The sequence below is a fragment of the Pyrus communis genome, chromosome 9 (genome assembly GCF_041283825.1).
Source record: "Pyrus communis isolate YQ-2024b chromosome 9, ASM4128382v1, whole genome shotgun sequence".
NCBI classification, from domain to species: domain Eukaryota; kingdom Viridiplantae; phylum Streptophyta; class Magnoliopsida; order Rosales; family Rosaceae; genus Pyrus; species Pyrus communis.
In genome coordinates this window covers 4932410-4945435 of record NC_142573.1, presented here as the reverse complement: position 1 = coordinate 4945435, position 13026 = coordinate 4932410, and the positions used below count along the sequence as shown (strand labels likewise).

The 13026-nt window shown below is 36.7% G+C and overlaps 2 protein-coding genes and 1 pseudogene across 2 annotated transcripts; all 3 read left to right on the top strand.

Moving 5' to 3' along the window:
• Positions 1 to 4609: 4609 nt before the first annotated feature.
• LOC148694082 (uncharacterized) lies at positions 4610 to 5384 on the top strand. Its single transcript, XM_088700606.1, has one exon. The coding sequence runs from the start codon at positions 4672 to 4674 to the stop codon at positions 5065 to 5067; it is 396 nt and encodes a 131-aa protein (XP_088556732.1). The 5' UTR covers positions 4610 to 4671; the 3' UTR covers positions 5068 to 5384.
• Positions 5385 to 6142: 758 nt separating this feature from the next.
• Positions 6143 to 7323, top strand: LOC137741183 (NDR1/HIN1-like protein 6). The gene has a single exon (XM_068480990.2). It carries the CDS (start codon positions 6390 to 6392, stop codon positions 7122 to 7124), a length of 735 nt encoding a protein of 244 aa, XP_068337091.2. The 5' UTR covers positions 6143 to 6389; the 3' UTR covers positions 7125 to 7323.
• A 2166-nt stretch (positions 7324 to 9489) lies between these two features.
• LOC148694081 (uncharacterized) lies at positions 9490 to 12294 on the top strand (annotated as a pseudogene).
• The last annotated feature ends 732 nt before the right edge of the window (positions 12295 to 13026 follow it).

The following is a 13026-nucleotide window of genomic DNA, read 5'->3' as shown; positions in this document are numbered from 1 at the left end:
TCAACTGGTGGGAATGTTGGAATATTGTCAAAGATTGTCCTAAATTTAGAGTTGTGTCTGTCGGTCCAGAAGTTTTCATGAACAGCACCCCTCTACACTCTACACCCGATCATGTCTCGCATGTTCATGAAGATGATGTAGAAGAAGTGCCCGAAACGCCCCTCCCTGAACAAGCGTCGAGTTCGACCTGTTATCCAGTTAGGCCTCAAGGTAAGAAGGCTTCAAAGAGAAAAAGGAGTGCTTCCAAGAATGATTATGCAAAGTTCATGGAAGAACTTACTCGCCAAGGTGAATTGACTTTGGTGAGGGAACTGGCGAAATATGAGGCTGATAAGGCTAGAGATGACGCAAAAGCTGCAGCTATTGAGAGAGAATTTCAGGCTAATGAGAGAGAAAGAGAGCTATTTAGGCAAGAAAGGGAACATGTTAGAGAAGAAAGACAGGCTCAACGAGATCGTGAGATTATGAACACGCCTTTAGAAGGGAAGTCTCCAAATTCTAAATTTTTTTGGAAGTCAGAGAAAGCGGACGTGGTATGAAGGAGGCGTGCAAGAGAAGCGAGAGCAAGCCAAGATGGTCCTAGCACCACAAGAGAAGATCATCCTAGCACCACAAATTGGTTAAGTGATGATGAATACAATAGTTTTTGTAATTGGAGCCCATAATTTTCCAATCACTTTGGGTTGTAGTTTATTATTTATTGAATATAGTACTTATATTGTTTCCAATTTATTGAATATTTATTCAAATGAATTTGGTAAGTTATATAAAAAATACACCAAATAAAATTACATAAGCATACCAAATAATAAAAAACTCACTAAAAAAATTGCATAAACATACCAAATAATAAAACACACCAAATAACATTACATAAACATACCAAATAATAAAAAAAACTCACTAAAAAAATTACATAAACATACCAAATAATAAAACACACCAAATAAAATTACATAATCATACCAAATAATAAAACACACCAAATAAAATAACATAAACATACCAAATTAAAAAAAACACACTAAATGAACTTAATTATTTTCAGCTTGTTTCAATGCCCACTGGTGCTTTATCAAGTCAATTTGTCGGGCATTGTGCATGTCTGTTATTTGAAATGCAGTATATCATTGAATAAGCCTTTCATTGTAACGTCTATCCCTTTGTAATGGCTCATGTTGCACGGGCTCATCGGTGGCATCATGAGCACAATATATACGTGTTCTTGAATTGTTCATCATGTCTGGCTCATATTCATCAACGGCTTCATAATCGTACTCATCTTCCACAATCATGTTGTGAAGAATGATGCACATCATCATGATGGATCGAAGCGACTCTATATCAAACAATCTGGCAGCACCCCTGACGATCGCCTAACGAGCTTGGAGGATACCGAAACAACGCTCCACATCCTTCCTGCACCCCTCTTGACAGCTTGCAAAGTGTTTTTCCTTTGCACTTTGCGGACGTGGCACTGTTTTGACAAATGTTGACCATCGCGGGTAAATGCTGTCAGCTAGGTAGTATGGCCCGTCGTACATACGTCTGTTGACCTCATACGTGACTTTTGGTGCCTTTCCTTGCAGGACATCGTTGAACAATGGGGATTGGGCAAGGACGTTGATGTCATTTTGAGCTCCTAGAACCCCGAAAAAGGCGTGCCAAATCCATATATCAAAAGATGCCACCGCCTCCAGAATGATACTTTTTGCTCCTTTTCTGTCCCCATAAGCGCATTGCCATGCACTTGGACAGTTTTTCCATGTCAAGTGCATACAATCAATGCTTCCAATCATCCCAAGAAAACCACGCATCTCGGCCTTCTTCAGAAGCCGTTCCAAGTCCATGTTTGTAGGTTTGCGGAGGTACTCAGCAGTGTAGATAGATTCGATTGCTTCGTAAAACCTCATCAGGGACTCAAGAATTGTTGATTTCCCCATCCTCATTATCTCATCCACTTGGTCTGCAGATACTCCATATGCAAGTATCCGCAAGGCAGCAGTAATTTTTTGCTCAGGAATGAGACCCATAGCACCAAAAGCATCATTCTTTTGCACAAAGTAAGAATCATGGTTGCAAACAGCAATCATAATTTTGTTGAACAAATTTCGTTCCATTCTAAAACGACGTCTAAAGTACGTATCAGGGAATGCACTATTAGGGACAAAATAATCGTCCAAGAGTTCTATACCTCGTTGTTGCCTGCTTCTATCAAGGTTTCCGGAACGGTTGGGCCTGCAGATCGAGCCACAGCTTGGATGACTCGACAAGAATGTGAGGCTCTACCCATTCTTACTTCGTCATCTCTCCTTCTACGCTCCTCATCCTCATCCCTCTCATTTTTTGCCACCTGGTGATTGAACATTCCTTCTGATTGGTTAAACAATTCTTCCTCTTCCTGATCGAGTTCCCACATCATCCTTGAGGAAGAAGAAGACATTGTAAGAAAGAAACAGAAACTATGAATAATGATACAGATTTTTGTGAAAAAGGAAGCAGAAACTATGAATAATGATAGAGATCTTGAGAAAATTGGTGTGAGATTTGTGAGGATGGATGGTGGATTATATGGAGGATTCAGAAAGGATTAGGTTGTAAATAATGCCACGTGGCATGCCGTCAATCATTAAAAATCCGATGGAAATTTATCCTCAAAGATTGTAAACAGATTATGACACGTGGCGCGACGTGATTGGTTAATAATCTTATCAGAAATCCATCATCAATAATTGTATTTTCGGATAATGACACGTGGCATAACGAGTACGATTAAAAATTTTATCGGAAATCCATCCCCAATAATTGTCTTTTTGGATTTTATGACAGGTGGCGCAACAAGAACGATTACAAATCTTATCCGAAATTACAAATAAAATTATTTTGTATGATTTAATAACACTTCGGATAATGACACGTGGCGCAACGAGAACGATTAAAAATCTTATCCGAAATTACAATTAAAATTATTTTTTATTATTTTATAAATAAAAAAATACTAATATTTTATTGCCTATTACCAGGGCTATTGAAGTGTAACGGTGGAGATGCAAAGGCTATTGCCAGGGCTATTACTGTTCATTAAGGGCAGTTACTGTTCATTAAAGGCAGTTAATAGTGAATAGCCTGGGAGGAGGGCTCCAACGCTGGAGTTGCTCTAAAGACCTAAAAGCCTGGGTATTGCAGATTAAGCATGCAGTACATGTAATAGATGAGCACGAGAAGGTCCATCCCATATATAGCTCTCAAAATTGGTGGTCCTCTTCTCAAATCTGGTAAACTTAAAGTTCGGGTGAGAGAATGTAGAAGATCGATATATCTTGAATCTTTAGATAAGAACAATGTACTTTTCTTTTTTATTAAGCTTTTTCTCCAAAGGGTGCAGGTTAGGGAAATGTTTAATTTTATTCTGGTGTGTGCTTTTTAATTTGTTTTTTAGTCTAACAGTCCATTAATTTAGCCGATTTGAAAGAGCAAATGTATTATCGATCGATCTTATCATTTTTGTAATGGACATCGTTTATCGTATTGTTATTTGTTATAAGAAAGGCTTTCAAATTCGTAAGCAAAATCCAAAGCCAATATAAAAATACATACGTTGCACTTCTAGATAGAAATACTTTGCTTGAAAATCATCGAATATTCTACACCTATCTGATTAAATACTATGCACTTGTTGGTCAAATGTCAATAAAGGGAACTCCCATGTAATTGGGATTCCAAAATATTGATGGTCAGATCCATGCTTGTAGTCGTGCTTAATTTGGTATTGGACATCTTATACTACACTTTTTGTTAACAAAATGATATTCTACTAGAAGGATTCGAATATGAGTGAAAAAGTCGAGGACATTGTTATGCTCAATTGGCCTACCACGTTAGATTATGCCCTAAAATGTATGTCGTACTTTTTTATTGTATTAAGTATGTGAATTAGTAACACTAGATATTTGTGAAAACCACACACATGAATTTTCATAGGTAAGACTAAAAATTAGGTATAAATGATCTTATCTGCAATGAAAGACAATCTAGTACATTTCCTGATGCTATATTTGTGTGAGGAATTTCCAAGTCTTAAGGGATTAAAGTCTAGTTTATAAAATAGAACACAAAATGTTGATAGGAGGGATTAAAAAAATTATCATATAAGCATTATAAAATAGACTTGTAAATGACTCATTTTAAGTAGCGATTTGCAAATCTCTCTCACATGTCTTTACAATAATGCTCATATGAGGATTTTCTAGTCCCCCATCAACATTTGGTAATCCATTCCTTACTAAATAGCTTGACTTCAATCTCTTAAAATTTGAAAATTTGTCGTCTCAACATAGCCACGTGTAATTTTATGGTTGTACAAATACTACTGAAAGACGTTCCTTGTGGTTGCTGTGAGTATTTGAATTGCTGTTTCAAACACTACAATTGGTATGCTAGAGAGTGCGCCAGCCAAGAAATATAAGAGAAAAAAAAAGGAGCAGTCAACGACTACTTTCAAATTTTCATTCAAACCAAGAAAACGTGTAAAACCATAAAATAAAAATTCTTTACTTATTCTTGTATATAAGATCAAAGTGAACTGCAATAGGCTATAGCAACCCAAAATCTTCTCCAGCTCAATAATTGATCTCATTATTAACAGCCATAGTTAAGCACATATATACAGCCATGGACGGTCTAGTCCGCAGCGCCACCACCAGCATGAGCCGGCGGTTTGATATTTATAGTTACGAGCCATTGGATCGAGCGAAGACAACTGCAAACAGGCATGGTGTTGGAGGGAGGAGATCAATGTCGTTTGAGCGTAAGAAAGTGGCACAAATTCCGTTGAGGAATAATGAGGACCGAGCCAAGCAGAAGCGCCAGATATTCCTGAACTCCTACAGGTTTGAATCACCCGATAGGTCACAACGCTCAAGATGTACGAAGTTAAACAGGGTGGCTTGTAAGGTTAAGACTGCTGCGGTGAAGCTCATGTCGTCATTCTTTCGAATTGGAGCTTACCCATCTTGTAACTGTCGGGAGGCCATCCGCGCCTCCTCTCCAACGCCACGGAGGAATTAAATCTTTTCTTTCTTTCTCACTGGTATGAAAATAGGCTAATTAAGAATCTTGTACAGGAGTTAATATTCTTACATCTGGAAGTTATAAATCTCGAGTATTACCGGCTTCATTGTAGGAAGTGACTCTTAAGTGAATCTTGCTCGTATATAAATTACATGTTAATTAGAGATGAGTTGAAAATTCATTGCCAATTGGTTATTTCGGATAGTAGGGAGATCGATTTGGTTTATGTATATATGTAATTTCGATTAAATTGTAACTAATTATGAAGTTATCCAAATCAGTTCAATTAACATTTGCATTCATTTACGGTTAGTAAGAGCGGTTAGTAAGAGCAGTTAGTTAGAGATAATTCTCTTAATTATCTTTGTATATTTGAATTGTATTTTAAACTTCAGATGTAATTTTCTCGATGAGATAGGACTCTTGTATCTGTTTCTGTAAAACGATGTACAGTAGCATTACAGAAATCAATGAGCATTACACAGTTTACTTGATATAAAAGCAAATTGGCCTACATGTGAAATTTACATGGTATAAAAGCAAGTTGGTCCACGTGTGAAGCTCAACGGTCATACATGTTTCATGTCACCTAATTTATGTTGTTCACATGTTTGGTTTGAAAATTTGCCATATACATGAGCGGACGTGTGAAGATGTAAAGATAAAAAAGTCACACATCAGTGAAAGGAGAAACCTTGCAAGGACTTATAAAAGAGGTTGGACTACTCCTCGTACAAGGAGAAATCACTTATAAGAGGTTGGATTACTCCACATATCAGAAGAAACCTTGCAATAACTTATAAGAGGTTGGACGACTTTTATATTGCCAATTAATTTTATTACGAAGCCTCAACTCTTCAGAAAGTTTACAATTACAACAAAAGGCAGTAAATTTAGCGGATTATTTAGAGCCTAAAATAGAAAATTGGTGTTCTGAGTTTTGAAACCCACAAAACCCGTTTTGACGCACAATTACAATACAAGGCCAGCGGGAGTCAAATGTTTGACGATATCCACACATATGTAACAATGTCCTTAACCAATGGAAATTACCATATATATCCCTGCAAAAAATCCCACCTCCCCTTCCTCACCTTGACGGCCACCTTCGGGCTCCATTATCTGCACCTGACCATCATTAGATCGAAGAAGAAGAAAGATCAAGTACCTCTTTTTCTTCTTCGATCTCTAAATACGTACCTAGAACATACGTACAATCTATGAATGCACATTAAGTAATTGAAGGATTAAGTACGTACATACGTACTTGATTCAATTGCTCTTGCTACCTAGTCATACCATCGAAATTATCATATATTATGCACCCTGGTCCTAATCAACATCCACCGCCACACATGATGCATCAAGATCCAGGTTATCCAGGTCCCAATGGCCGGAATCCTCCTCGCTTTAATGGCCAGTACCGCCCTAATGGGCGCCGCAAAAACAGTTGTCTGCGATGCTACTGTTGGTGTTGTTGTTGCATCTTCGTAACCCTAGTGGTAATCATTGCTGCCGTGGCCATCAGCCTAGTAATTATCAATCCCCGTAAGCCCAAATACAGTATTAGTGACTTCTCTGTCAAGGCATTCAACCTCACCCCTGATTACAACCTCCATGCGCAATTTGTGGTCACGGTAAAGGCCGAGAATCCCAACAAAAGAATATCCATTGTATATGGGAAGGGCAGCACCGTGCAGCTCAAGTATTCCGTGATGAAACTTTGTACCGGGGTGGTCCCACATTTTCGTCAACCGACGAGAAATACCACCTTGATGGACGTGGACTTGAGAGGAGACTTGAAAGGGAGTGACTTTGAGGGCCTTATCGGGGAGTCACTTATGCAGAAAATCAAGAGTGGCAGGATCCCTGTGACTGTTTCGGTTAGGGTGCCGGTCAATGTAGGACTCGGAGCATACAATGTATTGCCGGATCCAATCGGGATTTATGTTGACGCCTCCATGGTGGTCAACAATTTGTCCCAGCCAGATAAGAAAGTACAGATTTCAGACCCTAAATATCACTTTAATTTTGGATATAAGTTCAAGAAATGATAAATTCATGAATGTCATAACTTCGAATTCAAAATATGTACAAGGTGGGAAGTTAAGCATTTGCACGGCAAGCTATTTGCTTAATTTCTGCAGAGGGAAGATCGATTGCATGGTTAGTTATTATGTGGTTCTTGCACACAACAGAATTTCCGTTCTTTTCTTTCAAATGTAAAATATACAAAAATCATTGCATCTTTCACTTTAGTAGCACCGGTACTCTCGTACAAGAACAATCTTGTAGATAGATTGCATATCAATTAAGAAAATTTCATGTTAGCGTTTTTGTAAATAAGTCTTTATATATACACACACACATGTGTATATATCAATTAAGAAAATTTCATGTTAGCGTTATTATTTTTTTTTTGTGTGCGTGTGTACGTGCATGGTTTATGGGTGCTTTCGTTCAAGAACCACCTTTATACACACACACACTAGAAAGAAAACAAAACCAAATATTAATTTTCTTTCTATGGGTGCATTGGCATAGATAAGTGTTATAATATGTCGGAAGGTTCATGGGGACAGAAACATATAATTAATTAAGAATAAACTGATCATGAAATTTTTTTGCACATATTATTTCCCTTCAATTTTGAGAAGAAATTGATCATGAAAACATTGTGGATTGGATCAGTCGGATTGTGAAATAGACAATAAATCTGTGTGTCAAAATGCTAATGTGCCTAAAATTAATGAGTTGATTGAAATCTCTATTGTGCGGTTTCGAATTCCTATCAATTCTCTCTCTAACAACTATTTAATTCAATAATTATATCATTTTATTAACAAAAAAAACATTTTATGATATAGTCATATTGGACATGTCCACTGCTATTGGCATTCATAAAAAAATTTCAACATACACGTAGGGGTCATCATTTGGTTGTAGACCTGCAGGTCAAGAGGGCTGGCCCGACCCTATATTGTCAGACAAATGTTTAGGTCATCTTCAACTGAGGGCTGGTCAGAAGACTCGTTTTAGTCCTCTGGTTCTCCAATATATTAATATTTTAATGAACAATACAGGGTCATATTTGCCTCCGCCTCCAATCGAAGGCCATAGGGCTCGTTTTAGCCTTGTCACAAAAAACCGTCTCCAACCGAGGGCTAAACATAATTTATTATTTAAAAATTACAACTTAAATTTAAAAACGACAAATTAAATTTAAAAACTACAAAATTAAATTTAAAACTACAAATTAAATTTAAAAACTACAACAACTTAAATTTAATATCCATAATTAACATCATCTTCATCATCCGCCATTGTAGGAGTATAGTCAGAGGTAAACAACTGCAGTTGAATCATAATTTTTTTTTTCTGTCAAAATAAGCCTTACTCATTGGAGTGTAATTCGAAGTGTTCCTTTCCATATTCTTATCATCCATCTCTTCTTGTATTTGTTTGGCCCATTCTTCATGCCTACACTTCCTTTCTTCCTCCTCAAGGGCATTTTGCTCCGCCATTAATCGCAATGAGACCGCCACTTCATGTTGAGTGGCGTAATCATCATTTGCCTTGCCTTTTTCCTTCAACCTTCGCGCTTTGTTTTGTCCCATAGCCCTTGGTATGGAACCTTCACCCGAAGACAGATTTTCTACCCTTGTTTATCGAATGGTAGGAGATCCATCTTTATCCATATCTGCAGCTAAGGATGCAGTTTTGAACACTAGCGTATGAGCTCTATGTTGAGGTGGATCTTCAAATAACACCCACCCTTTACAAATTTCCCAACAACTGTGAAACTGAAACTGAAAGGGTTTCGAGCTGCTCTCTATATACAATTCCTCCGCTTGGCATACCTAGAAAATATAATTACAAAAATTAAAGGAAATTAATTTATGAAATTAAATGTAATATAATTAAATATTTAAAATAAATTGTAAAACACTTACTTCATCGTAGCAATTAACACTGCTTTCATGTCTACTTGCGGTTGCTAACAATGCTTGATGCTATTTGTTCAAACTTGGCTGAAGATGTTTCTTCCATCTTGAAGAACTACTCTCGTGGTTTCAGATATTCAGTGGAGTGGTGCCTTCATAGAACTCTAAGTATTTTTTGGATACACAAGTCCAAACACCGTCATTTGTTTGACAATTCTCCCTCACACTATCTTCTGACACCCATCTATAAGTCTTGCAAAGAGCTTCATCTTCTTTTAGGCTCAAAACCCTACCTTTCATTGCAGATGAGGCCATTTGAAAATTATTGACAAAATTGAAGGATAGATTTTTGAAAGAGGAAAGAAAATATGAGAATTGAAATGGTCAAAATTTTGTGAGGAATAATAAATGAATGGTTTAGGTATTTATAGGGGAAAAAAATAGAATTTTTAAGAATTAAAGAAAAAAAAATAAAATGAATCCAACGGTAATTGGCATTAACTAGCCGTTTGATTCAGATTTTTCTTTAAGCAATCCTGATATAACCGACAGGAATATATTTATATTAAATATACTCATATCAATTATATCCGACAGGATTGCTCTGATTTTCAGCCAGCCCTTTGGCTCTTTGGCCTTTTTAGATTCCGTGGGGTCTACGAGCCATTTGGCGTAGCCCTCGGTTGGAGACGATTTTCAAACTATTTTCGGTCATCTGGACCTTTTGGTTGGAGATTGCCTTACATTATTATCATATTATAAATCTAAATAATGCATTTTGACAATCATCGTCATGGGATCCAGATCAGCTGGGAGCTTCTCTCGGATCCAGTGGACAACATAATCGTGGCCGTTTATCGAAATCGTGCGGTCATATGAATCAAGGCTAATCCAGGCCTTGTGATACGAGGCCTTGCGATACGAGATGGAAAAGGCAAAGCAGCGTTTGCATATGCCGTGGAATGTCGTCAAGCAAAAATTTATAACCTTCTATACGGAGTGCTGATGGAAACTGATATTAGAAATCCTTTGCGTTCTGCAGATACATTTAACAATAGTATTCTACATTCAGCGGCGAATCTATCTGCGAACCTTAATCTTATTCAGGGTGCAGCGCTGCAAATGCAAAGCGAACTGCAATGGTTCAAGGTTAGTCTTAATTTCTCACTGCATATTCATGAGATAAATTATTCTCACCCAACATGTATATATGGCCATGGCTCTACTTGCCACCTAACAAGTCTAACCCAATATCGACTGACAGCGAGCGAAGCTAGCGGTCTAATTACTTTTGATATAACACACATAAATACTTTAAACTGAAAGGCAGAGAAATCTACATCTTCGATTATAGTATTAAGAGAGAAAAGCTATTGTTAAATTCATTATACATGTGCATAATGAATTGTCCATAGCCTACAAGATGTAACGTTGGAAGTAAGATGCCTAATCTCTTAATGAAATTAATTTGTATGCTAGTTTACAATATTTACCGGTTAGTTAGAGTACCCATTAAAACAAGGGTATCAATATCCTTTAATTGAAACGATGATCTGGTCATTAATGCCATTATGTTCACACATAAGATCCCACCTTGACAATGTAATAAGATCTTCACAACGGAAAAACCAACTTTGTTACAATAATAACAATGATATTTTGCGTATGTAAGATTGCACTGTAAATTTGATGATTATAGTGTGACTATACATTTTTTGTAATTCAGCTGAATGTTGTCATTATATTTTCATATTGTTAAACATGGAAGTAAATAGCTCAAAAGTCAATAATAATGATGGATAATTTCACATCTTTTAGATTTTTATTGGAGTAAATGGTAGGTGATCTATAGGATATAATTATAAAATAAAAATATGTTTGAAGACACAAAGGGTCGCATATTTTTAGGGCTTTTCTGTAGGGTTTAGAGTAGAATTGTATATACATAACATAACCCAAAACTCTATATTTTCACTAAAACAGGCGGTTACAATATTTACATATACAAAACCTAATTTTATAATGAAAGAAAAATACGTAATCTTTTTCCTACTAAAATAGGGACTCTTGAAAGATCTCCTAGAATCCCTAAAATTTAACTCATAGAATCCCTACAATGTAACTCATGCTAATATATATTTTTTTTTTAACAAACAGTATTATTTACACTAAGAGGGAAGAAGGGAGTTTTTAATGTTGATAATATCGATTGTTAAAAAAACAATGAGTGGAGGAGAGGGGTTGGAGGATTAGCCTCTAGGCTAACAGAACCTATAACTATTTAGAGGCTGTGAAAATCATCTGACCTTTTACGATGGGTTACGGTTTCTGACTTTCAAGGGTTCCCCAGATATAATAGTTTCATTGCTTGGTCAATGGACACCCCTGATCTACAGTAACCCATGGCTTTGATAACGACACAAGCCATGAAACATCGTTTGCCCGTCGCAACTATCGCTATTGCGCATGCTTTTCTGTAGTCTTATGAGACAGTTGTTCAGACATGCGCTTCAATAAACTACTAAACTTTTACTTGCTAGCAGCAAAATGGGAAAAGGTAGAAAATAGGAAAAAAAAAAAAAAAAATCCTAAGATGCCTGGTTTTATTTCTACTAACCTCTATGTACCTCTTAAATGGTTGTAGTTGGTAAGTTTTTATTTAATGAAATGTAGGAGGTCGAGAGCATTGTACCCGACAATGTCCCTGGATTGATAAATTATACTGATCGCATGACAGCTCGAGCATTATTTACCAAAACCACAAAGAATTGGTGGAGGGTGAGAAATCGATGAAAGCGACTGCAACTTCTTGTACAGTTGTAGGTGCTTTAATTGTTACAATGATGTTTTCTGCAGCATTTACAGTTCCTGGAGGAAACACACAAGACAAGGGCTATCCCACATTTTTGGGTAAAAAGCTGTTCATGGTTTTTATAATGTCAGATTCTATATCGCTATTTTTTTCCACAACTTCAGTAATGATATTCTTAGGGTTGCTCACATCGCGTTATTCTGAAGAAGACTTCCTCATATCTTTACCCACAAAAATGATATTAGGCCTTTTCCCCCTTTTTTTCTCTATCGCCGCATGATGTTGGCCTTCTCTTCTGCCCTTATCCTTATGCTTGACAAACAATCATGGATTGTTATCCCAGTTATTCTTCTTGCGACTCTTCCAATCGCCTCATTTGTGTGGATGCAATTTCCCCTCCTTCGTGACACATGCATTTATACTTATGGACCAGGAAAGTTTGGAAAAAAAAAGAAACGCAGAAATTAAATTCTTCATGCCATGTAATTTTATGTATTTTTTTCCTCTTGATGTAATATGTTTGATGTTTATCTTTGGTTGATTTTGTTCATTGTACGAAGTGAATAATAAGATCCAGTTACCTCTTAGCTAATTGACTGGTGTTTTTGTTGTAATTGTTGGAAGAGAAATAAGTCATGATCTGTATTTATTTTTTAGAAATTGAATAACTAATTATCAATCGAACTCTTCTTACGGTAGACTCGCATATTCTTCTGTTTAGAGTGTAGAACTGTTCAGACAATGACAAGTCAAAGAGCTAGACTATGAGCTTGCGCTCGTACTAGTTAGAGCTCTTAACAAAATAGCAAGAAGAAATGAAATATCAGAAAGAGAGATGAGAACGAAACGAAAGAGATTTCTGTATACCAGTCCATATTTCATACCATTTCCAACCAAGGGGCCAAAGGGCCATAGGCTAAACATATCCTTGTGACAAAAAATCATCTCCAATCGAGGAGGTCAAAGATGGAATGTGAATAATTGAAATAAAACGAGGTAAGATAGTATGGAATGATGAAAAGTATGTGAGAAATTGCGTAGGAAAAAAAATAGAATTTATATATAAAATGAAAAAAAAAAAAGTGGGTTGGGCAAAAAAAATCCTCCCAAAAAATAAAGTGGGCTGGCTAGCTGGACATGGCCAGCCCGCTAGCATGATTGGTTGATTTTGGCCCAGTGGGGCTTACAAGCCCTTTGGCC

Excerpts from the sequence above, each read along its gene's own strand:
- LOC148694082 (XM_088700606.1), top strand. The coding sequence starts at position 4,672 with ATGGACGGTCTAGTCCGCAGCGCCACCACCAGCATGAGCCGGCGGTTT.
- LOC137741183 (XM_068480990.2), top strand. The coding sequence starts at position 6,390 with ATGCACCCTGGTCCTAATCAACATCCACCGCCACACATGATGCATCAA.